This window comes from Oncorhynchus keta, chromosome 21 (assembly GCF_023373465.1).
Source record: "Oncorhynchus keta strain PuntledgeMale-10-30-2019 chromosome 21, Oket_V2, whole genome shotgun sequence".
Classification (NCBI taxonomy): Eukaryota; Metazoa; Chordata; class Actinopteri; order Salmoniformes; family Salmonidae; genus Oncorhynchus; species Oncorhynchus keta.
The window spans coordinates 46,713,813-46,738,264 of record NC_068441.1 but is presented as its reverse complement, the minus strand read 5'-3'; the positions used below and the strand labels follow the sequence as shown (position 1 = coordinate 46,738,264).

Sequence of the window (24,452 nt, the reverse complement as noted above, 5' to 3'; positions counted from 1 at the left end):
CCTGCAGCAGAACAAGTTACCAACATTCACTTTCTCCATATTGATTCCTTATTGTGACATTACCTTTGAGGTATGTTTCTGCATATGTACCAAGATGTTGAAATAAACCTAAACCCTCTCTCCCTTTTCCCGCTTCTTCACCCACAGCACCAAGACCCGGATGCCAACAAGATGATGTCGTCCAACCTGCTCAAGTCAGAGTCCTCCACACTGTCCATGAAGTCCATGAGCTCCACCCTGGACGACGGCGAGGTCAAGAAGGTCATGGAGGAGTGTAAGAGGTTGCAGACGGAGGCACAGCGGCTACGGGAAGAGAACAAGCAGATCAGGGTGAGAACCAAGGAGATGTCTGGGATTCAATCAAGGACTCAGTCAATGGCTATACACTGAGTGGACAAAACATTAAGAACAGTGCTCTTTCCATGGCATAGTCTGACCAGGTGATCTATGATCCCTTGTTGATGTCACTTGTTAAATCCACTTCAATCAGTGTAGATGAAAGGGAGAAGAGGGTTAAAGAAGGATTTTTAAGCCTTGAGACAACTGAGACATGGATTGTGTATGTGTACCATTCAGAGGGTGAATGGGCAAGGCAAAAGATTGAAGTGCCTTTGAACGGGAGTATGGTAGTACAGTAGGGACTAGGCGTACAGGTTTGTTTCAAGAACTGCAACGCTGCTGGGTTTTTCACGCTCAACAGTTTCCCTGTGTGTGTCAAGAATGGTTCACCACCCAAAGGATATTCATTATCCAGCCAAGTTAACACAACTGTGGGAAGCATTGGAGTCAACATGGGCCAACATCCCTGTGGAATGCTTTCGACACCTTGTAGTGTCCATATCCTGTCGATTTGAGGCTGTTCTTAAGGCAAAAAGGGAGTGCAACTGAAGGTGTTCCTAATGTTTTATACACTCAGTGTAAATCATTCATTTTAAATGTAAAAAATGGATGTAGCAGCCCCAGATTTCCCCTTTTAAAGAGCAGCACGCCACCCGTTGGCCTGCCACCTCCCCTTTAAGTAGTGCCAGAGGCTGAATTGCTTTTGGCCACTCCCATCCCTGGATCCAGATAACACTAACAGAGCCCGCCCACCCGCTGTTGGGAAATGAAGTGTGTTAAAAGCTGGCGCCTGGTGGAGTCCTGAGGGGGTTTAGATGATTTAAACATCCCCTTTGAATGAATGGACGACATTACCTATCTTTGACTGAATAAATGACATTACCTATCTTTGACTGAATAAATGACATTACCTATCTTTGACTGAATAAATTACATTACCTATCTTTGACTGAATAAATTACATTACCTATCTTTGACTGAGGGATGTGGATAATACTGATGGTAATTTTTCCCCCTCTTTCTCTATTTCACCATATCTATCCCTCTCCCCCTCTTTCTCTATTTCACCATATCTATCCTTCTCCCCCTCTTTCTCTATTTCACCATATCTATCACTCTCCCCTCTTTCTCTATTTCACCATATCTATTCTTGTCCCCCTCTTTCTCTATTTCACCATATCTATCCCTCTCCCTCTCCCCCTCTTTCTCTATTTCACCATATCTCTCCCTCTCCCCCTCTTTATCTATTTCACCATATCTATTCTTGTCCCCCTCTTTCTCTATTTCACCATATCTATCCTTGTCCCCCTCTTTATCTATTTCACCATATCTATCCCTCTCCCCTCTTTCTCTATTTCACCATATCTATCCTTCTCCCCCTCTTGCTCTATTTCACCATATCTATCCCTCTCCCTCTCCCCTCTTTCTCTATTTCACCATATCTATCCCTCTCCCCCTCTTTCTCTATTTCACCATATCTATCCCTCTCCCCTCTTTCTCTATTTCACCATATCTATTCTTGTCCCCCTCTTTCTCTATTTCACCATATCTATCCTTGTCCCCCTCTTTCTCTATTTCACCATATCTATCCCTCTCCCCTCTTTCTCTTTTCTCCATATCTATCCCTCTCCCCTCTTTCTCTATTTCACCATATCTATCCCTCTCCCCTCTTTCTCTATTTCACCATATCTATCCCTCTCCCCTCTTTCTCTATTTCACCATATCTATCCCTCTCCCCTCTTTCTCTATTTCACCATATCTATCCCTCTCCCCTCTTTCTCTATTTCACCATATCTATCCCTCTCCCCTCTTTCTCTATTTCACCATATCTATCCTTGTCCCCCTCTTTCTCTATTTCACCATATCTATCCCTCTCCCCTCTTTCTCTATTTCACCATATCTATCCCTCTCCCCTCTTTCTCTATTTCACCATATCTATCCCTCTCCCTCTCCCCCTCTTTCTCTATTTCACCATATCTATCCCTCTCCCCTCTTTCTCTATTTCACCATATCTATCCTTCTCCCCCTCTTTCTCTATTTCACCATATCTATCCCTCTCCTTCTCCCCCTCTTTCTCTTTTTCCTTTCCTCTCATATCTATCCCCCTCTTTCTCTATTTCACCATATCTATCCCTCTCCCTCTCCCCCTCTTTCTCTATTTCACCATCTCTCCCTCTCCCCCTCTTTCTCTATTTCACCATATCTATCCTTCTCCCCCTCTTTCTCTATTTCACCATATCTATCCTTCTCCCCTCTTTCTCTATTTCACCATATCTATCCTTCTCCCCCTCTTTCTCTATTTCACCATATCTATCCCTCTCCCTCTCCCCCTCTTTCTCTTTTTCCTTTCCTCTCATATCTATCCCCCTCTTTCTCTATTTCACCATATCTATCCCTCTCCCTCTCCCCCTCTTTCTCTTTTTCCTTTCCTCTCATATCTATCCCCCTCTTTCTCTATTTCACCATATCTATCCTTCTCCCCCTCTTTCTCTATTTCACCATATCTATCCCTCTCCCTCTCCCCCTCTTTCTCTATTTCACCATATCTATCCTTCTCCCCCTCTTTCTCTATTTCACCATATCTATCCCTCTCCCTCTCCCCCTCTTTCTCTATTTCACCATATCTATCCCTCTCCCCCTCTTTCTCTATTTCACCATATCTATCCTTCTCCCCCTCTTTCTCTATTTCACCATATCTATCACTCTCCTTTACCCCTCTTTCTCTTTTTCCTTTCCTCTCATATCTATCCCTCTCTTTCTCTTCTCTCCATATCTATCCCTCTCTTTCTCCTCTCTCCATATCTATCCCTCTCTTTCTCCTCTCTCCATATCTATCCCTCTCTTTCTCCTCTCTCCATATCTATCCCTCTCTTTCTCCTCTCTCCATATCTATCCCTCTCTCTCTCCTCTCTCCATATCTATCTCTCTCTTTCTCCTCTCTCCATATCTATCCCTCTCTTTCTCCTCTCTCCATATCTATCCCTCTCTTTCTCCTCTCTCCATATCTATCCCTCTCTTTCTCCTCTCTCCATATCTATCCCTCTCTTTCTCCTCTCTCCATATCTATCCCTCTCTCTCTCCTCTCTCCATATCTATCCCTCTCTTTCTCCTCTCTCCATATCTATCCCTCTCTTTCTCCTCTCTCCATATCTATCCCTCTCTTTCTCCTCTCTCCATATCTATCCCTCTCTTTCTCCTCTCTATACCCCTCTTTTCTCTCTTTCTCTATCTTTTCACCCTCTCTCTCTGTTCCTATTTCATCTTTCTCCTTCTCTCACTCGCTTGGTTTCACCACCCCATCCAGGAAGACGATGGCCTGCGGATGAGGAAGAGCAATGTGTTGTCCTCCTCCCAGCACTCCTCCCACTCCATGGTGAAGGAGGAGGGGCTGAGCCTGCGCACAGTGGCCCTCATCGTGCTCTTCTTTGTGGTCGGAGTCATCATCGGCAAGTTGGTCTTGTAAGAGCAAGCGGCGAGCGAGAGACGGCCAACCGCATGCTTTTGGGGGATTGAAACAAACGGATTTGGGATTTTTTTAAATTCAGAAATGCCATATCAATGGGGTAGTTTTGAATCGTTCATTTATGTACAAATAAAAAAAGATACAAATCAAAATTCCATGTTATGAACAAACCAACGAGAGAAAAAACAACAACAACTTGTTACAAGATCTCTTTAATCATAACATAATCATTCTGGCCTACGCCACAGATACAGTAGGAAGGAGTAAAATGCAGATCATTGATAGTCACTGAAGTGAAGGATTTTCTAAACACCGTGGGGGGGTGGGGCCTTGCGATTGAGTCAGTTTGCATTGTGTGAATGAATGTTTTCACGGATTGTCATTTATTTTCACAAGTGGCCACAGGCCGTAGGCATACTCTGTGTAGTGAATCCATAGTAACCCTGGATTAAAGTAATACCAGGTGGGCAGCACTCTTTTTTTCTCACCTCCTTTACAACACGATTGACAGGGAGGCTTCAGGAAGTAGATGGGATTATGCACAGGGCTACTGTCAACCAAACTGACTCTTCCAATCAGAGGCTTTGTATAGACCGTCTCCCCTGTGATTGGGGAACATCCTTAATCGACACAACAACCCCCTCCTCCATCTCCCCATTCTCTGTTTTTCCAAGCTAGAACATTTCCCTCCTTTTGATCATAAATACCTGAGTTGGCAGTATATTCTTGATTGCATGCGTCCACTAAAGAGCATTGCATTTTTTGGGACATTTTAAATTTAATTGAATTGCTTTCATCATTGTGATGTTTCTTTTCAGCCTTAGATTTTCTCAACTCAACCTTCAGATTTTTTTTCTTTTCTTTTTTGTGATAAAGTTTTTTTGGTTTTTAGGGTTTGAGTTATTATTAAAAAAATTATGCAGCTAAATGAACTCCGGATGGGTTGGGACTGAGTCACTGAATAGCCTACTTACTTTGTGACTGTTATTAGCACGTTATTCTAGAAGGAAAGCAGGGAGAGAGGGAATGAGGAAAGGTACTTATAGAAGTGAGTTTTGTTGAGGTTTTTGTCGGTTTTCTTTTTTCTTCTCCAAGCTGTACATTTGTTGATCTGTCAGGCAGAACTGTCATTTAAATGGTTTATGCAGTCCGTTCACCATGCTGTGACTGTCCACGTAACTCTTAAAGAACATTTCTCCAACTGTATGGTCATGGTCATTGGCTTCATTCACCCCACTACGGTCAGCATCGATAGGTTTGGATCTTTAACCGTTATAGTTATCACTGCACTCATGTTCATTTTAATGCACTATATTCTCAACAATGTTTTTTTTCCCCAGTATCTATCAATGTAACTGTTTTGTTAGCTGACATGTCTCTGCATTTAACTCACAAGAAAAGTAAAACATACTAAACTATATTGTGAAGGGACCATTCTGCCTTTTGTGTTTGTCCCTACTGTCTTTGATTGCTTTGTCCTTAATGTGATTCATGTCAAAAATGCAATACACTCAATGTCTTTCATGTCACTGTCGCAGATTATGGATAACAAAAATTAACTTGCCGATGAAAGTAGGAATTCGAGGAAAGAGCGAGGGAGAGAGTAACCTACTGTATCTACGTGTGACTGAGCATAACCTCCTGTATCTACGTGTGACTGAGCATAACCTCCTGTATCTACGTGTGACTGAGAGTAACCTACTGTATCTACGTGTGACTTAGAGTAACCTACTGTATCTACGTGTGACTGAGAGTAACCTCCTGTATCTACGTGTGACTGAGAGTAACCTCCTGTATCTACGTGTGACTGAGAGTAACCTCCTGTATCTACGTGTGACTGAGAGTAACCTCCTGTATCTACGTGTGACTGAGCGTAACCTCCTGTATCTACGTGTGACTGAGCGTAACCTCCTGTATCTACGTGTGACTGAGCATAACCTCCTGTATCTACGTGTGACTTAGAGTAACCTCCTGTATCTACGTGTGACTGAGAGTAACCTCCTGTATCTACGTGTGACTGAGAGTAACCTCCTGTATCTACGTGTGACTGAGCGTAGCCTCCTGTATCTACGTGTGACTGAGCATAACCTCCTGTATCTACGTGTGACTGAGAGTAACCTACTGTATCTACGTGTGACTGAGAGTAACCTCCTGTATCTACGTGTGACTGAGAGTAACCTCCTGTATCTACGTGTGACTGAGCGTAGCCTCCTGTATCTACGTGTGACTGAGCATAACCTCCTGTATCTACGTGTGACTGAGCATAACCTCCTGTATCTACGTGTGACTTAGAGTAACCTACTGTATTTACATGTGACTGAGAGTAACCTACTGTATCTACGTGTGACTGAGAGTAACCTCCTGTATCTACGTGTGACTGAGCGTAACCTCCTGTATCTACGTGTGACTGAGAGTAACCTACTGTATCTACGTGTGACTGAGAGTAACCTACTGTATCTACGTGTGACTGAGCATAACCTACTGTATCTACGTGTGACTGAGCATAACCTTCTGTATCTACGTGTGACTGAGAGTAACCTACTGTATCTACGTGTGACTGAGAGTAACCTACTGTATCTACGTGTGACTGAGAGTAACCTCCTGTATCTACGTGTGACTGAGCGTAGCCTCCTGTATCTACGTGTTACTGAGAGTAACCTACTGTATCTACGTGTGACTGAGAGTAACCTACTGTATCTACGTGTGACTGAGCGTAGCCTACTGTATCTACGTGTGACTGAGCGTAGCCTACTGTATCTACGTGTGACTGAGCATAACCTACTGTATCTACTTGTGACTGAGCGTAGCCTACTGTATCTACGTGTGACTGAGCGTAGCCTACTGTATCTACTTTTGTGAAGCATGACTGCTTAGAGGGAGGGCAGAACAGGTCTGAGCTGAGCTTCTCTGTCCCAATGGTTGTGAAAACACTAAAATTGACCTGTCTACCATCGTGCTCCATGTAAGCAGTCGGCAACTGTTTTGTATGTATATAAATAAGTCTAAGAAAAATTCCTATTCCTCATCAAGTAGTCAGTCTATGGTGTTATACCTTGATGGACTATGTAGCATCTTAATAATTTAAATGAATAAAGACCCTACCTAATTCTGTGTGAAGTAATTTCTTCTTTGTTCAACAAACCGGTCCAGAAAACAATCCATCCTCTGACTGAGAAAGCCGACAGCCTTGTTGACCGGTTTCATCTACTTTACAAAGTGTCAAGCTGTAAAAAGCTCATCACCGTGTCCGAGCTCATCACCGTGTCCGGGGGAAGAGGGACTTAGTTGGATGTCACTACTTTCACATCTAGATTAAATAATGGAGAGGGAAATGTCAGCATCTGAAATGAGCATTCCCCTCACAGCCAATACATCTCCACTGACATCTGCTGCTACATTAGCTATAGATGGTTTGCTTTATTTGGCTGTGGTTCTTGCGATGTTTTTTTAAATTTTTCGTTGAAAATGATGTTTCCTTCTGGTAATTGGCTTTCAATGTGTCGTGGTGTTAAATGAGAAGTTGTTTTATTCATGTTATTGTATCTTTAACACCCTGTAAATGTTCTGTCAGCACTTCAGGTTTTGGTTTGACCTCCTGAGGTGCACCTGAAGTCAGTAGGAACTGTGGTGTTTAAGTTGGTGGGGCCTAGATACTGTACATCGAGAGGCACTGTTGTGGAAATGACCCCCATATTCATTTACATTTTTCGATTCAGCTAGGGAATTGTCATTTCCAAGAAAAATAGCAATGGAATGTTCTCAAAACTGTGATAATGATAATCGACCCTATTCGACACACCTAAAAACGGGTCAACTCAGAAATACCCTATGCATTGACTCCGTGTGCTGACGTGTGCCAATTTTCCATCGGGAATGTTTATATACACTTAAGGAAGGAGGAATTTACACCAGAAGACTTGTCATAGAGATTTATGAGGAAATGGATGGTTTCCAATCATTCTCTTCACAGCCTTCACAGACCTATAGTCTGGTGGATGAAACTCTACAGATGTTTTTTACTCCACAGTGACCACAGGAAAACCACATTAGATGTTACGTGTTTGAGTTTTGGCCCTTGACTGGATTGGTTCCAATTGTGTCTGTAGTGTACATACAAGGCCTTCAGAAAGTATTCATACACCTTGACCTATTCTACATTTTGTTGTGTTACAGACTCAATTCAAAATAGTCAATATATATAAAAAAAAAACAATTTGTCTCTCACCCATCTACACACAATACGTGTGACTGAGCATAACCTACTGTATTATTGACAAAGTCAAAACATTGGAATTTTTTGCAAATGTATTGAGAATGAAGTGGATCTAATTTACGTAAGTATTTACACCCCTTTGCTATGACACTCCACATTGAGCTCAGGTGTTTCCAATTCCCTTTGATCATCCTGGATGTTGCTACAACGTGATTGGAGACCACCTGTGGCCAATTCAATTATTTGGACATGATTTAAAGAAACACACCTGTCTATATAAGGTCCCTACAGTTGGTGTGCACGTTCGAGCAGAAACTATACCATGAAGTACAATAAACTGTAGATTGCTGAGAATTGTGTTGAGGCATGTATATGGGGATGGTTATAAAAAAAAGTCTAGAGTGTGGAAATGGTAAAAATATGGAACTACCGAGACTACCTAGAGCTTGCGTCCGACCAAATTGAGCAACCATGAAAGAAGGATAATGGTCAGGGTGGTGACCAAGAACCCAATGACCACTCTGACAGAACTTCCTTGGCCGAGAACCTGCCTGGTGGACAACAGTCTCTACAGCACTTCACCAATCTGGGCTTTATGGGAGAGTGGCCAGACGGAAGACACTCCTGAGAAAAAGGTGCATGACAGCACGCCTGGAGTTTGCAAAAAGGCACATGGACGATTCGGAGCATAAGGCAAAAGACTGGTCTGATAAGACAAAAGGGTAGCTCTTTGGCCTAAATACAAAGCGCCATGTTTGTAGGAAACCAGGCACAGCTCATCACCCATCTAACACCATCCCTACCGTGAAGCATGGTGGTGGCAGCATCATGCTATGGGGATGCTTTTCAGCAGCAGGAACTGGGAGACAAGTAAAGATAGAGGGACCAATGAATGGAGCCAAAAATAGGCAACTCCTTGATGAGAACCTGCTTCAATGTGTAAATAACCTTAGACTATGGTGACAATTTAACCTTCCTACAGGACAATGACCCAAACCATACAGCCAAAGCAATGCTGGAATGGCTTCAGAATAAGAATGTGAAAGTCTTTGAGTGGCCCGGTCAAAGCCCAGACTTGAATCCAATTGAAAATCTGTGAAAGGAGTTGAAGATTGCTGTTCACCACCACTCCCATCTAATTTAATCTACAGGGAAGAACGGAAGAAATCCCCAAATCCAGATGTGCAAAGCTGATACAGATGTACCCAAGATAACGCAAAGCTGTACTCGCTGCCAAAGGTACTTCTATAAAGCATTGAATCGGGTATTTTAATATTTATGTAAATGAGATATTTCAGTATTTAATTTTAAATAAATGTGCAAACATTTCTAAAAACATGTTTTTACTTTGTCATTAGGGGTTATTGGTGAAAAAATAAATATTGAATCAAATTAGAATTCAGGCTGTAACACAACAAAATGTGTAATAAGTCTAGGGGTCTGAATACTTTCTGAAGGCGCTGGCTATTTGAATGCCGGCAGACTCTGACAAAGTGAGTTCCAGAAAGTGCCTGTCTATGGCTACGTTGCCTTTTAGGCCTGAATTAATTAAATCCTAAATTAGGTTGTGCTGATGTTTGAACCCATATCAGCAAATGTCACTCTACATAGCTAGCTGACTCAATTTATATTCAAATCAATGTCTGTCACAGGAGAGATTGTGCAGATGTAACTGTCCTCCTAGAAACAGAATCCACTGTAGGATGAGACATTGTGAAGGTGTCAGGTCAGGACTCTATTCACTTGTGCTCCAGTTTAAATGTTGTCCTCCCCCTTTTGATTGAGGGTTGTGACTTTAATCCAACAACTGTCAAGTCAAATCAAATTTGATTGGTTACATACACGTGTTTAGCAGATGTTATTGCGGGTGTAGCGAAATGCTTGTGCTTCTAGCTCCGACAGTGCAGTAATATCTAACAATTACATAACATATACACAATAGACAGAAATCTAGTAAAGGAAAGGAATTAAGAATATAAAAATATATGGATGAGCAATGTCAGAGCGGCATAGACTAAGATACAGTAGAATAGTATAGGATGCAGTATATACATATGAGTTGGGTAATGCAAGATATGTAAACATTATTAAAGTGACTAGTGTTCCATTTATTAAAGTGGCCAGTGATTTCAAGTCTATGTATATAGGCAGCGGCCTCTAATGTGCTAGTGTCTAGCTCAATCACCTCTTTATTTTAATGAATCTGGTACTCATTGAGGTATTTTCAATAAAACTGAGGTCTGGCTGAGTTTCCAAGTTTAAAAAAAGTTTTTAAAAAAACAAATAAAACATTAACTGTCCAAGTGCACTACATTAAACTATGCATCAAGCACACTTATTCACCATCAAATAGGCTTCTTGGTGTTAACTGTATGCCATAATTAGTATTGGCAATGTGCGGACCATTGTTTGTAACTTGTTCAAGTACATGGGGAAAACAATCCACCTTCCTGCTTCTAATAGTTTGAGCAACAAGTAACAAGCAAACAGCGTATGTTTAGATTTTTATTTGTTGTCCTTTGCAGACATAAGTGTAACCTCACATTTTTAATGGCCCTCAAGCCAGAAATATTTGTCTGACGATGAAGCCGATTGCATGCAACCCATTTCAACCTGTAAATATGCAAAGACCATGTTACAATTTTGATACATGGTACCATTACTGTCTAAATAGGATTTGAAAGCAGGAGTATGCCAGATCTGTTGGAGTCATGACAACTAGCACACATTGCGTCTTTTTTAGGGGGAGGGAGAACAATAACTGCTGAAGCTTTTCCAGTAACATTGTGATGGCTCTTCGAAGCAGATGTTGTGATTTAGAGCGTCGCCAATAGAAACAGTAGCTGTTTTAGTGTACCTTCAATCCACAAAATGTTTATCTTGTTTCTCAATGGGAGACAACATAACTGGCTGTTGACTAGTGGGACCTATTTGGTTGGTTCAAAGTAACTTAATGAGGATTTCTCCACCATTTTTCCAGATTAACATTAGGTCATGATATACAGGCCCTTGTTCCTGGCAGCTGATGAGGCACCAGTACAGTACCCATAATGCAGCAGATCTGTGGTCGTACACAGCACGTCATTTGTTTCAACAAGGAAAGAAGTTAACATTTTATAATAGCGATGCATTCTCAGAGCCAGAGAAGCTGAAGTGCAGCTGATGTTTTTAACTCATATGCGCAAAAAAAATAATGGGATTTTCTTAACAGCTTGAAATGAGAGCAAAAGTGTGAGAGAGGAAGTCTATCGAAGTCATGGGTACAAACAGTGATGTAAAGTTTCTCAGCAGTTTGGCTTTGTGGCGAGGGTTAATGTGTGGGCTCTGCTGCGTATGAAGGGGTAAAGGCGGCCATCCATATCCATACGATGAGGTGAGATGCTCCAAAAACTATTTCAGCACGTTGGCCCTTGTCCATTTTCTCTGTAGTCTACAGTCGTGGCATCTGTAGTCTTGCATAATCAATGCTTGGAGTTTGTCAGAATTTGTGGGTTTTTGCTTGTCCACCCACTTCTTGAGGATTGACCACAAGTTCTCAATGGGATTAAGGTCTGGGGAGTTTCCTGGCCATGGACCCAAAATATTGATGTTTTGTTCCGCGAGCCACTTAGCTATCACTTTGGCCTTATGGCAAAGTGCTCCACCGTGCTGGAAAAGGCATTGTTCGTCACCAAACTGTTCCTGGATGGTTGGGAGAAGTTGCTCGCGGAGCGTGTTGGTACCATTCTTTATTCATGGCTGTGTTCTTAGGCAAAATTGTGAGGGAGCCCACTCCCTTGGCTGAGAAGTAACCCCACACATGAATGGTCTCAGGATGCTTTACTGTTGGCATGACACAGGACTGATGGACAAGCTTTTTTCCGGATGCCCCAAACAATCAGAAAGGGGATTCATCAGAGAAAATGACTTCACTCCAGTCCTCAGCAGTCCAATCCCTGTACCTTTTGCAGAATATCAGTCTGTCCCTGATGTTTTTCCTGGAGAGAAGTGGCTTCTTTGCTGCCCTTCTTGACACCAGGCCATCCTCCAAAAGCCTTCGCCTCACTGTGCATGCAGATGCACTCACACCTGCCTGCTGCCATTCCTGAGCAAGCTCTGTACTGGTGGCGGCCTGATCCTGCAGCTGCATCAACTTTAGGAGACGGTCCTGGCGCTTGCTGGACATTCTTGGGCGCCCTGAAGCATTCTTCACAACAATTGAACCGCTCTCCTGGAAGTTCTTGATGATCCGATAAATGGTTGATTTAGGTGCAATATCCTTGCCTGTGAAGCCCTTTTTGTGCAAAGCAATGATGACGGCACGTGTTTCCTTGCAGGTAACCATGTTTGACAGAGGAAGAACAATGATTCCAAGCACCACCCTCCTTTTGAAGCTTCCAGTCTGTTATTTGAACTCAATCAGCATGACAGTGTGATCTCCAGCCTTGTCCTCGTCAACACTCACACCTGTGTTAACGAGAGAATCACTGACATGATGTCAGTTTGTCCTTTTGTGTCAGGGCTGAAATGCAGTTCAAATGTTTTTAGGGGATTCATTTGCATGGCAAAGAGGGGACGTTGCAATGAATTGTAATTAATCTGATCACTCTTCATAACATTCTGGAGTATATGCAAATGTCCATCATACAAACTGAGGCAGCAGACTTTGTGAAACATAGTATGTGTCATTCTCAAAACTTTTGGCCACGACTGTACATTATAAAGAGTGGATCAAGTGTTCTCTCACAGGGCATTAGTAAGACAAACCCACCGAAATGTCTGAGGTTTGGAAAACCTGTTTCGCTGAAAGGAAACCTTTCTCAGCATGTTTGGCTTGCCTTCTTTCTAGTTATTTTACGGAGCATTCTTTTCCTGCACGAAGTATGACACTTTTCGGAGACCCCACTTCAGAATCCAGACTTGGTGAAGCTCTCCAGATAATTGAATGTCTGAGCACATATTTAGATTAGCATTGTGCATCAGGTACAATGGCACTACACTAATGGTTTGGTTCTGATTTTGCTAACAGAACTCACTGGCTAAATGTTCGTCCAAAGTCAACTGCTCAACGAACTGCCCATTCAATTAACTCCGCAGCCAAATTGGCACGCAACAACGCATGTCCCTGGAAGGAGTCGCTTTCACCAAATAGGGAGCAGTAAAAAGCACTTTTATAATTTATTTTTAACGGATGCCTTTAACGAGCCACTGGCTTGATTGCAAACAGGTTACCCTGTAATTCGCCCTTGCCTGACGCTCAGCTTTTATGGCGCGCAACAGAAACCGCAAACAGACTATAAAAAGTGGTCGTTCCCCAGCCTTCCTCAGTCATCACTGCTCTCCTCCTAGCCATCCTGGAACATAACCATGGTGGATCAATGTGTTGTTATTGGCCCAATTGTGTAACATGGATTTAGGAGGCTTTAGAGTCCATTAAATGACAATCCTGCACATTAGTGTTCTGATAAATGCCAGTCATTTTCCATCTTTTTTTCTCTCCCCCTTGGTTTTTCGTTAGATTTTCAATCCAAGCCTGGAGTACACTTGCTCAAACCCGAACGATGACCTCATGGGTCTAGCAGCCACCATCACTATTATGAGAGGAGTTAATCTGAACAGTATGTTGCCCTTGAAAGTGACTCATATGGATCTTCTCCTCTTGGGCTTTTTATGACTGCACCACCGAAGCCCAGCTTCAATCTTTCGTCCGTTCTTTCACAGAACAACCTCAGTCTTTTCCTATTTTATTACGCCAATGCAGACTTAAAAATAATAGAAATGGTCAACTACCAATACAAAATGATAATCTTCACTGTAATATGCTGACCAGATCGCTCGCATGCAGGTGAAGAAGCCGCATGTGTAGTTCCTGGGCTGGAGTGGCTACACAGGGTCTGTGGTTCTGAGGCCAGTTGGGCATACTGCCATATTCTCTCAAATTGAATGATGAATATTCAATTCTCTGGCAACTGCTTTGATGGACATTCCTGCAGTCAGCGTGCCAATTGCACACTCCCTCAAAACTTGAGACATCTGTGGCATTGTGTTGTGTGACAAAACTGCACATTTTAGAGTGGCCTTTTATAGGTGTACCTGTGTAATGATCAGGTTTTTGAAATCAGCTTCTTGATATGTCGAACCTGTCAGAGAGATGGATTATCTTGACAAAGGAGAAATACTCACTAAAGGGGACCAAAACAAATTTGTGCACAACATTTGAGTGAAATAAACTTTTTGTGCCTATGGAAAATTTCTGGTACGTTTTATTTCAGCACATGAAACAAGGGACCAACACTTTACATGTTGTGTTTATATTTTTGTTCAGTATAAGTCATCATACATTTGTAATGCTTATAATTGTTTATAAAGGTTTACAAATAATGAAATACTTAATTGTTTATACATGATTTATTGTTAATTCATGACAGTTATTATAGTGTTACCCAAGTTTCCTGTCTATTACAAATTATCTTCTAGCTAAAAAATGATCTACAATATTTCAAAATCGCAATAATTATAATTTTGCTGAGTAGGGTACATTGTGTTACAGGCTGGCTATAACATGCATCCAACCAGATATTACTCTGTGTTTTACTCAGGGAGTTATGCTCCAAAAATTGGAGCTGGATAGCAATGCTTCATGTGTGAGCCATATGCCAGTTAGTTCTCACATTGCAGCACTCATGTCCAGCATCTTGGCTTTCAAACTTGGACCATTGTTTGGAAAGCCTGTTAGATTGAAGAATCCAGCATTTACCTTAGTACTGAAGTGACTATTTTGCCTTAAGGATGAGTATTTCACACTCAGTTCTTAAATATTATTAATTATTCTTATGATTCATTATTATTCATGTCAAAATCATTATTAATTTTACAGCCAATGATAGAATGATGATAGAAATGATTTCTCAAGCAGCTGGTTAGTAAATCAAGATGATAGATTTTGTGAAGATATACAAAAGATGAGAAAGAAGCAGGACAGACTGTACATAACATATAAAAACACACAGACAATGCAATAATTGCAGCATATCTTCCCTTTTAATATAACAATTAATTTAACAATGACAATAAGTATGGTTTGTAGGATAGCATTGTAAACTAGTGTCCAATTAGTGCACTTGTCAGCTGGGGGTTTCCTCCAATCGAAAATGAACACATTAGATTAGGACCTGTTGATGTGACACATTTACGTTTCCTCTTTGGTATCCAGTTCCTGATTTAAACAATCTGAAGTCCATTTGAATGTCGGTTGCTTGTGCATTGAATTTATTGGTCAGTATTGTCCTTTGTTTTGTTTGAAAATGTACTGCCTTATGTAATTTGAAGGGAAAATACATCTTTAGAGAAAGGAGCTCTTATGGGCCTTAAGCATTTGCCAAAAGGCATCTCTGGTTTAAAAGAAAACAAAGTGATACACGTACTGTATATAATATGATAGATATGCAACTTGTGTACACAGTCAGTGTATGTACAGTTTTCTTGTACGTATTGTTCACTGGAATACCATTCAAATGACAGTTGTTGACACTTGTTGAATGTTCGTCAGTTTCCTTTTACACAATGTCAAGGTCATCAACACTGCTGTTGTCATTGTCGTATGATTGACTTGTTCAGGTTGCTGAACATAGAGTACCATCCTTTACAAATCATTCTCTCCTGAAAAGCCATCTTTTATTTGGTCTGCCGTTATCTTGATATTGAGGAGGAGAACATGGTTCTTCCTCATACACTGTGAACAGATTCTCCATCGTACCAAAGCAACAGTAAAGAGACCAGCACTAGGACAAAGCTTGGTTGCCATGGTAGGTTCTTGGCTCCACTAGCTGCTAGCTTAAGCTGGTTGGTGTGGTGATACGACGTGGGGGTGTCCTCCTCGCCACAATGCACCATGGGGGCCTGGTAAGATGTGGGCCTCTTCTGGGGACGGTCGGGGCTGGAGCCATCCGTCGGCCTCTCCCCTATGAACAGCAGAGGGCGCCGTCTATAGTCCATCTCCGTCTTGATCAGCTCGTACTCCTTGTGTGGCAGCTTGATACCCAAGACGGTACACCCATCCGTGGGGGTCACGTCTTGCTCCACCCCCACCTCCCAGCCCCCCACCTTCCCGCAGCTTCCTGGTCGGGTCTCGTTGAGCACCCTGGCTGTGGCCCCCTCAAGTATGGTGACACTGACCCGGGTCACCTTGAAGACAAACTCGGTGCCTCCCGCCACTTTGGCCGAGGGGTCTCCCTGAGCATAGTGGCCCGAGGCCTGCAGGGTGAAGGTCGGCTGGCTGCAGGAGGGGTCCGAGTAGTGGTGGTAGAAGCCTTCCCAGGAGTGCTCATCTGGGCGGAAGGTGAAGTCTCGGGTGAGGAAGAGGACGGCAGGCCGGGCTTCACAGCGTTGGCTCACCCAGCGGCCATGCAGAGATGGAGGGGCCGATGCAGGGACATGGGGCAACACTGGGGGGCGTTGTTCTGAGGCCCGGAAGACCAGGGCGCACGCCAGGCAGGGGTGGATGTGGTGCTGGTGGAAATAGATATGGAATAGTAATGGTTAGGATTATACAATATAACTGTCATCCAAAATGGCACGCTACTTAATATGAAGCCATGTATTGACCAGACCTACTCAATACTGTAGTATGAAGCCATGTATTGACCAGACATACTAAATACTATGCTCGTTTGGATATTGGGACACAGTTTTATGCTTGAGTTAGTTAGTTTAGATGAAGAATGGATGGACAGTCATGGCCAAAAGTTTTGAGAATGACACAAATATTACTTTTCACAAAGTTTGCTGCTTCAGTGTCTTTAGACATTTTTGTCAGATGTTATTATGGAATACTGAAGTATAATTACAAGTGTCAAAGGCTTTTATTGACAATTACATGAAGTTGATGCAAAGAGTCAATATTTGCAGTGTTGACCCTTCTTTTTCAAGACCTCTGCAATCCGCCCTGGCATGCTGTCAAAAAACTTCTGGGCCACATCCAGACTGATGGCAGCCCATTCTTGCATAATCAATGCTTGGAGTTTGTTAGAATTTGTGGGGTTTTGTTTGTCCACCCGCCTCTTGAGGATTGACCATAAATTCTCAATGGGATTAAGGTCTGGGGAGTTTCCTGGCCCAAAATATCGATGTTTTGTTCCCCGAGCCACTTAGTTATCACTTTGGCCTTATGGCAAGGTACTCCATCATGCTGGAAAGGCATTGTTCGTCACCAAACTGTTCCTGGATGGATCGAAGAAGTTGCTCTCGGAGGGTGTGTTGGTACCATTCTTTATTCATGGCTGTGTTCTTAGGCAAAATTGTGAGTGAGCCCTGAGAAGCAACCCCACACATGAATGGTCTCAGGATGCTTTACTGTTGGCATGACACAGGACTGATGGTAGCGCTCACCTTGTCTTCTCCGGACAAGCTTTTTTCCGGATGCCCCAAACAATCAGAAAGGGGATTCATCAAAGAAAATGACTTTACCCCAGTCCTCAGCAGTCCAATTCCTGTACCTTTTGCAGAATATCAGTGTGTCCCTATTTTTTTTTCCTGGAGAAAAGTATCTTTGTTGCTGCCCTTCTTGACACCAGGCCTTCCTCCAAAAGTCTTCTCCTCACTGTGTGTGCAGATGCACTCACACCTGCCTGCTGCCATTCCTGAGCAAGCTCTGTACTGGTGGTGTCCCGATCCCGCAGCTGAATCAACTTTAGGAGACAGTCCTGGCACTTGCTGGACTTTCTTGAAGCCTTCTTCACAACAATTGAACCGCTCTCCTTGAAGTTCTTGATGATCCGATAAATGGTTGATTTAGGTGCAATCTTACTGGCAGCAATATCCTTGCCTGTGAAGCCCGTTTTGTGAAAAGCAATAATGACGGCACGTGTTTCCTTGCAGGTAACCATGATTGACAGAGGAAGAACAATGATTCCAAGCACCACCCTCCTTTTGAAGCTTCCAGTCTGTTATACGAACTCAATCAGCATGACAGTGTGATCTCCAGCCTTGTCCTCGTCAACACTCACACCTGTGTTAACGAGAGAATCACTGACATGATGTCAACTGGTCCTTTGTGGCAGGGCTGAAATTCAGTGGAATTGTGTTTTGGGGACTCAGTTCATTTGCATGGCAAAGAGGGACTTTACAATTAATTGCAATTCATCTGATCACTCTTCATAACATTCTGGAGTATATGCACATTTCCACCATACAAACTGAGGCAGCAGACTTTGAAAATTAATATTCGTGTCATTCTCAAAACGTTTGTCCACGACTGCACATGTACAGGATAGTTACTTTTTAAAAATGTATTTTGGGGGGGGGTCAGCTTTAATATTACAGATAGATTGTAGATTCCATCAATGTAATTGTCTGCATCATTTCCAATTCTCCATATTTTTTTTTTAAACAGTATATATAAATATATTTTCCTTTATTATTATTCCCTAACCCTACCACCCTCTAACCCTAACTGTACAGTATCTTAATGGAGTGTTCATATTTTCACCATAGCGTTCTGCAATGGTTGCTGGTAACCCGTTGGTCGATAGTACGTCCTCTTTGTCCAGTCCGTGTGCACGTCCCCAAAGAAGAGCTCCTGAACCAGACCTCCATGGGGCTTATGCTGGGTCTCCACTCTCACCAAGCCCAGTTCCATCATCGAGAACCCCAGGGCACCCAGACAGGCCCTCCCTGCCTGGGCGTTATACAGCTCATACAGGTGCCCGGGCACCATGCCGCCCAGGGTGAGGCCCACACACACAGAGGGTAGACGGGCGGCCGGCCTGTGCATGGCGCCTTGGCTGTGGATGACGATGCCCACTTTGTGAAGGTGGTGCTCTGTCTCGGTGGCACCCCGGGTGATCCAGGACGCCTGGCGTAGACGGAGCTTGCCCCGTACCACCAGAGAGTAGGTGGGCTCCTCGCACCCACTGTCAGTGTAATAGTGCTGCAGTGCCTTGAACAGGTGGCTCGGGTAGAAGGTGTAGGACCGGGTCAGAAACTCAGGACCAGGCCGAACTTCACATCTACACAGGATGAAGAGATTGAAATAAAATTATTGAATGAAACGATGGATGCACTGTATGGGTGAATAAAATGATGGCTGGGTGGATGGATGAATGAATGAATTACCAAAATGATGGATGAATGAATGACTAAAAATATAGATGGATGAATGAATTACTAAAATGATAGATGGATGGATACATGATTGATATATCAATTCACTATATGGAATTTTTGCACAAACAATGATGTCTGAATCACCTGGGAGGACACCAAGACCGAGCAGCACCTTCACAAATCCAAAGAAAGCCTATAGAAGAGCTTCCCTATTTATCATTACATTTGGTTAACCAGGACATGTTACATGACTTGAAGCCAGTGTTGGGGAGTAGTGAACTACATGTAGTTCAACTAGTAATTAAACATTTTGCAGTAGCTTGGTGGTACTTGAACTAAATTCAACTCTAGATAGTGGTTTCAGTAGTTAATTACTGTTTTACCATGTAGTGGTTTAGATAACTACTGGAACTACACATTACTGTTTTACTATGTAGCGGTGTAGCTAACTACTGGAACTACACGCTACTATTTTACCATGTAGTGGTGTAGCTAATTACTGGAACTACACATGACTTTTTTTGCAAAAAGAAGAGAAAATATGGGTGACGTAGGAAAGAATTTCCTTTCTTTTTCAGCATCAGACCCACCTAATTCTCACTTGAAACAAATGTTTTGTATTTAATATGCCTAATTACACCTTCTGTTAATAACATCTGTCTCCAGAGTGATGTGTTCTTGCAATTTGTAGTCTATTTGTAGTCTATTCCACAGATTCTCGATTGGATTCAGGTCTGGACTTTGACTTGGCCATTCTAACACCTGGATATGTTTATTTTTGAACCATTCCATTGTAGATTTTGCTTTATGTTTTGGATCATTGTCTTGTTGGAAGACAAATCTCCGTCCCAGGCTCAGGTCTTTTGAAGACTCCATCAGGTTTTCTTCCAGAATGGTCCTGTATTTGGCTCCATCCATCTTCCCATCAATTTTAACCATCTTCCCTGTACCTGCTGAAGAAAAGCAGGCCCAAACCATGATGCTGCCACCTCCATGTTTGACAGTGGGGATGGTGTATTCAGGGTGATGAGCTGTGTTGCTTTTACGCCAAACATAACGTTTTGCATTGTTGCCAAAAAGTTCAATTTTGGTTTCATCTGACCAGAGCACCTTCTTCCACATGTTTTGTGTGTCTCCCAGGTGGCTTGTGGCAAACTTTAAACAACACTTTTTATGGATATCTTTAAGAAATGGCTTTCTTCTTGTCACTCTTCCATAAAGGCCAGATTTGTGCAATATACGACTGATTGTTGTCCTATGGACAGAGTCTCCCACCTCAGCTGTAGATCTCTGCAGTTCATCCAAAGTGATCATGGGCCTCTTGGCTGCATCTCTGATCAGTCTTCTCCTTGTATGAGCTGAAAGTTTAGAGGGACGGCCAGGTCTTGGTAGATTTGCAGTGGTCTGATACTCCTTCCATTTCAATATTATCGCTTGCACAGTGCTCCTTGGGATGTTTAAAGCTTGGGAAATGTTTTTGTATCCAAATCCGGCTTTAAACTTCTTCACAACAGTATCTCGGACCTGCCTGGTGTGTTCCTTGTTCTTCATGATGCTCTCTGCGCTTTTAATGGACCTCTGAGACTATCACAGTGCAGGTGCATTTATACGGAGACTTGATTGCACACAGGTGGATTGTATTTATCATCATTAGTCATTTAGGTCAACATCGGATCATTCAGAGATCCTCACTGAACTTCTGGAGAGAATTTGCTGCACTGAAAGTAAAGGGGCTGAATAATTTTGCACGCCCAATTTTTCAGTTTTTGATTTGTTAAAAAAGTTTGAAATATCCAATAAATGTCATTCCACTTCATGATTGTGTACCACTTGTTGTTGATTCTTCACAAAAAAATACAGTTTTATATCTTTATGTTAGAAGCCTGAAATGTGGCAAAAGGTCGCAAAGTTCAAGGGGGCCGAATACTTTCGCAAGGCACTGTATCATCCCATAGTCGGGATCATGAGATAAATAAGTTGTGATCTCGACATAAAGCAAGTCTATGACAAGTCTAAATCTATGACATTTCTGATTTAGATATGATAATGTATCACCAAGTAGTTTGGATGTAGTGAACTACTTTTTAAAAGTAACTTTAGTTAAGTAGATTATATTTTTCTTAAGGGTAGCTTAAAGTTTAGCTTAACTTCTTCCAGTGTGAAGGAATTGGTAGCTTGATAAACTATATTTTCAGAGTAGCTTCCTCAACACTGTCTGAACCTGATATTTTAGAAAAAAGTTAATATTCAGAGCATTTCTTTGAACAATGCAGAGAACTTGCCTTGTTGACACCCAGTTGCCCTCCAGTTTTGGGGGAATGTCGGCTGTGATTCTGACGCAATCCTGCAAGTGGCGATACTGACACTGTGGCTCCCATTCCAGGCTGGTTGTATGGTTGGAGGAAAATCCCAAGGGGGCTGTGGGTACCTCCCATAGCTTGCTCCCTGACACAAGCACAGCTAGAACCAAGAAAACAAGAACACTCCCGGTTATCACTACTTCAATAATTCAGATCTCAAACATAACATCAACGATCCACCGAGTACTGTTCATTACACGAAACAGACACACAAAATGATATGCTTGGAAGATGATCATCAACCTCATCCATCACAAATCGGGGTTACACACAGAACAATTAATAGCCAATGGAAATGATTCACTCCCTGAGTTTTTCAGGTCAGGGCCGGACTGGCCATCTGGCATTTAGTGCAAATGCCAGATTGTCTGGTACATGTTCAGCCCATTGGGCCCATCTAACTTGGCTTATAAAGTAGGCCAATAGGAAAACACAGTCGGTGTGTTGGAAATGCCAATTTCTGGTTCTTGTCCGCCCCTGTTTCAGCTGCGAACACGATTCGGGTTGACTGGAAGCAGTTTAAGGATTCACATTTCTGTAATTTTCCATGTAATGATTTGTGATGTGCTCCATTATAGGCCATATATTGATTTGAATCAGACCCTGGCCACATGCACCAAGAGGATAGCTTCTAGGGTTAGCTTGTCACCTCAATCAGACAACAGCTGGCCTCTAACTCCAACTTACACACACACACACACACACACACACACACACACACACACACACACACACACACACACACACACACACACACACACACACACACACACACACACACACACACACACACACACATATCCCCCAAACTACAAGATGTTTTTGTGTGTGTGTGTGTGTGTGTGTGTGTGTGTGTGTGTGTGTGTGTGTGTGTGTGTGTGTGTGTGTGTGTGTGTGTGTGTGTGTGTGTGTGTGATAAAGAACTACATCCAATGGCTGCAACTAAGGAGATTAAATTACTTTCCCAATGTTGATATAATCGTAGCTCGACCGAGAACAGCAAACACAAACATTAGCATGGTGCATTGATTCATACCAAAAGCTATACATTTTTCTCTAATTTATCAGCATAAGGGATCTGACGCATGCACATATGCAATCTCTATCTTTCTGTTGACTGCTACTGTATACACACATATTGTTATGTACTTGTTTATGTGTATAGACTGGCTTTTGATGGGGCAAGGCCCACATCCATTTAATTTCAGCAGAGACCAAGACAACCGTGCCCTAGTAGATTTTTGATTGAACCCAAATGCCTCGAGTGTGAGGAGATGGACCGGGATCCAGCAGGAGGATGGCTATTTGATAGAGAGACACTATGGCTCTGGTTTCAATCTCCCCAGTTAAATGTTGAAACAGCAAGGGGACGAGTCTCCACAGACACCCATTTGTTCTCCCTCCCTTACCCACCCTGCTCTCCCTTACCCACCCTGCTTTCCCTTACCCACCCTGTTCTCCCTCACCCACCCTGCTCTCCCTCACCCCCCTGCTCTCCCTCACCCACCCTGTTCTCCCTCACCCACCCTGCTCTCCCTCACCCCCCTGCTCTCCCTCACCTACCCTGTTCTCCCTCACCCACCCTGTTCTCCCTCACCCACCCTGCTCTCCCTCACCCCCTCTGCTCTCCCTCACCCACCCTCCTCTCCATCACCCACCCTGCTCTCCATCACCCACCCTGCTCTCCCTCACCCCCTGCTCTCCCTCACCCACCCTGCTCTCCCTCACCCACCTGCTCTACATCACCCACCCTGCTCTCCATCACCCACCCTGTTCTCCCTCACCCCCCTGCTCTCCCTCACCCACCCTGCTCTCCCTCACCCCCTCCTCTCCCTCACCCACCCTGCTCTCGATCACCCACCCTGCTCTCCCTCACCCACCCTGCTCTCCCTCACCCCCTGCTCTCCCTCAACCACCCTGCTCTCCCTCACCCACCCTGCTCTCCCTCACTCACCCTGCTCTCCCTCACCCCCTGCTCTCCCTCAACCACCCTGCTCTCCCTCACCCACCCTGCTCTCCCTCACCCCCTGCTCTCCCTCACCCACCCTGCTCTCCCTCCCCCACCCTGCTCTCCCTCCCCCACCCTGCTCTCCCTCCCCCACCCTGCTCTTCCTCACCCACCCTGCTCTCCCTCTCTTTCTTCTTCTATGTCTCCTTTTGACTGTGTTTTTATTTCCGTTGCTTAGACCTTCTCTCTCTTTCGCTCTGTCTCTCTGTCTCTCTGTCTCTCTTTCTCTCTTTCTATCTTTCTTTCTATCTCTCTCTCTCTCTCTCTCTCTCTCTCTCTCTCTCTCTCTCTCTCTCTCTCTCTCTCTCGCTCGCTCTCTCGCTCTCGGTCTCTGTCTTTCTCTCTCTCTCTTTATCTCTTTCTCTGTCTCCCTCTCTCTCTGTCTCCCTCTCTCTGTCTTTACCTCTTTCTCTGTCCCTGTGTTGTGTCTGTTCTCCCTCCATTACAAAGCACATACAGATTTTAATCAGATCCTGGCCACATGCACCTAGGCGATAGCTTCTAGGGACTTCAATCAGTCAGTCTCTGTGTCTTCAATCAGTCAGTCTCTGTCTTCAATCAGCCTGTCTCTTAGTCTGTCCAGCTTTACGGATGTTATCTGGGTCGGCTCCGGGAAGCTCGTCCCCCGTCCCATGTTTGTCTCTTATACAGCTCACTTTGCTCCCCGACCTGCTGTTTGCGAGGGGACGTCACCAGTTGAGGTTGAAGTGGGAGTTGGTTGTGGAAGTGTCAATGTGAAGGCTCTGGCTCGAAAGCATCTGGTTAAATTACATTGCCCTCATGTATAGCTCATCAAGGGTTTAGGGGGACGAGGAGAGAGGGCCGCCCGAGTCGCCCCAAGGCATCCTACTAGATTTAAAGTCAGCCTGGGGATGTTTGTTCTTTAGATGTTGGAATGGTTTCTGCGTGCCGTTGCAGCTGCCTTATAAGCACTGTCTGACACTCACTCAGATACTCTCTCTACTCAGCACCATGTTCTGTTTGGGT

General features: G+C 43.5%; 3 protein-coding genes across 3 annotated transcripts in view; 2 read left to right on the top strand and 1 right to left on the bottom strand.

Annotated features, from left to right (window-relative positions):
• Window positions 1-6,911, top strand: part of LOC118400619 (vesicle-associated membrane protein-associated protein B-like) — a 41,170-nt gene extending 34,259 nt beyond the window's left edge. Inside the window, exons 5-6 of the mRNA XM_035797640.2 lie at window positions 148-330; window positions 3,644-6,911. Coding sequence (XP_035653533.1) covers window positions 148-330; window positions 3,644-3,802 — 342 coding nt within the window. The 3' untranslated portion in view covers window positions 3,803-6,911. The remainder of the gene's footprint in view (window positions 1-147; window positions 331-3,643) is intronic.
• Window positions 5,369-6,911, top strand: LOC127910532 (uncharacterized). Its single transcript, XM_052474576.1, has 4 exons — window positions 5,369-5,374; window positions 5,525-5,740; window positions 5,771-6,070; window positions 6,191-6,911. The coding sequence occupies exons 1-4, from the start codon at window positions 5,369-5,371 to the stop codon at window positions 6,659-6,661; spliced, it is 993 nt and encodes a 330-aa protein (XP_052330536.1). The 3' UTR covers window positions 6,662-6,911.
• A 7,328-nt stretch (window positions 6,912-14,239) lies between these two features.
• Window positions 14,240-24,452, bottom strand: part of LOC118399722 (protein APCDD1-like) — a 28,409-nt gene continuing 18,196 nt past the window's right edge. Inside the window, exons 2-4 of the mRNA XM_052474043.1 lie at window positions 21,380-21,557; window positions 18,481-19,000; window positions 14,240-16,502 (exon numbers count right to left, since the gene is read on the bottom strand). Of these exons, the coding sequence (XP_052330003.1) occupies window positions 15,720-16,502; window positions 18,481-19,000; window positions 21,380-21,557 (1,481 nt within the window). The 3' untranslated portion in view covers window positions 14,240-15,719. The remainder of the gene's footprint in view (window positions 16,503-18,480; window positions 19,001-21,379; window positions 21,558-24,452) is intronic.

Coding starts and splice junctions, on each gene's coding strand:
- LOC127910532 (XM_052474576.1), top strand. Junction 5,741..5,770: donor TACGTGTGACTGAGCATAAC/CTCCTGTATCTA, acceptor ACTTAGAGTAAC/CTCCTGTATCTACGTGTGAC. Junction 6,071..6,190: donor TACGTGTGACTGAGCATAAC/CTCCTGTATCTA, acceptor ACTGAGCGTAAC/CTCCTGTATCTACGTGTGAC.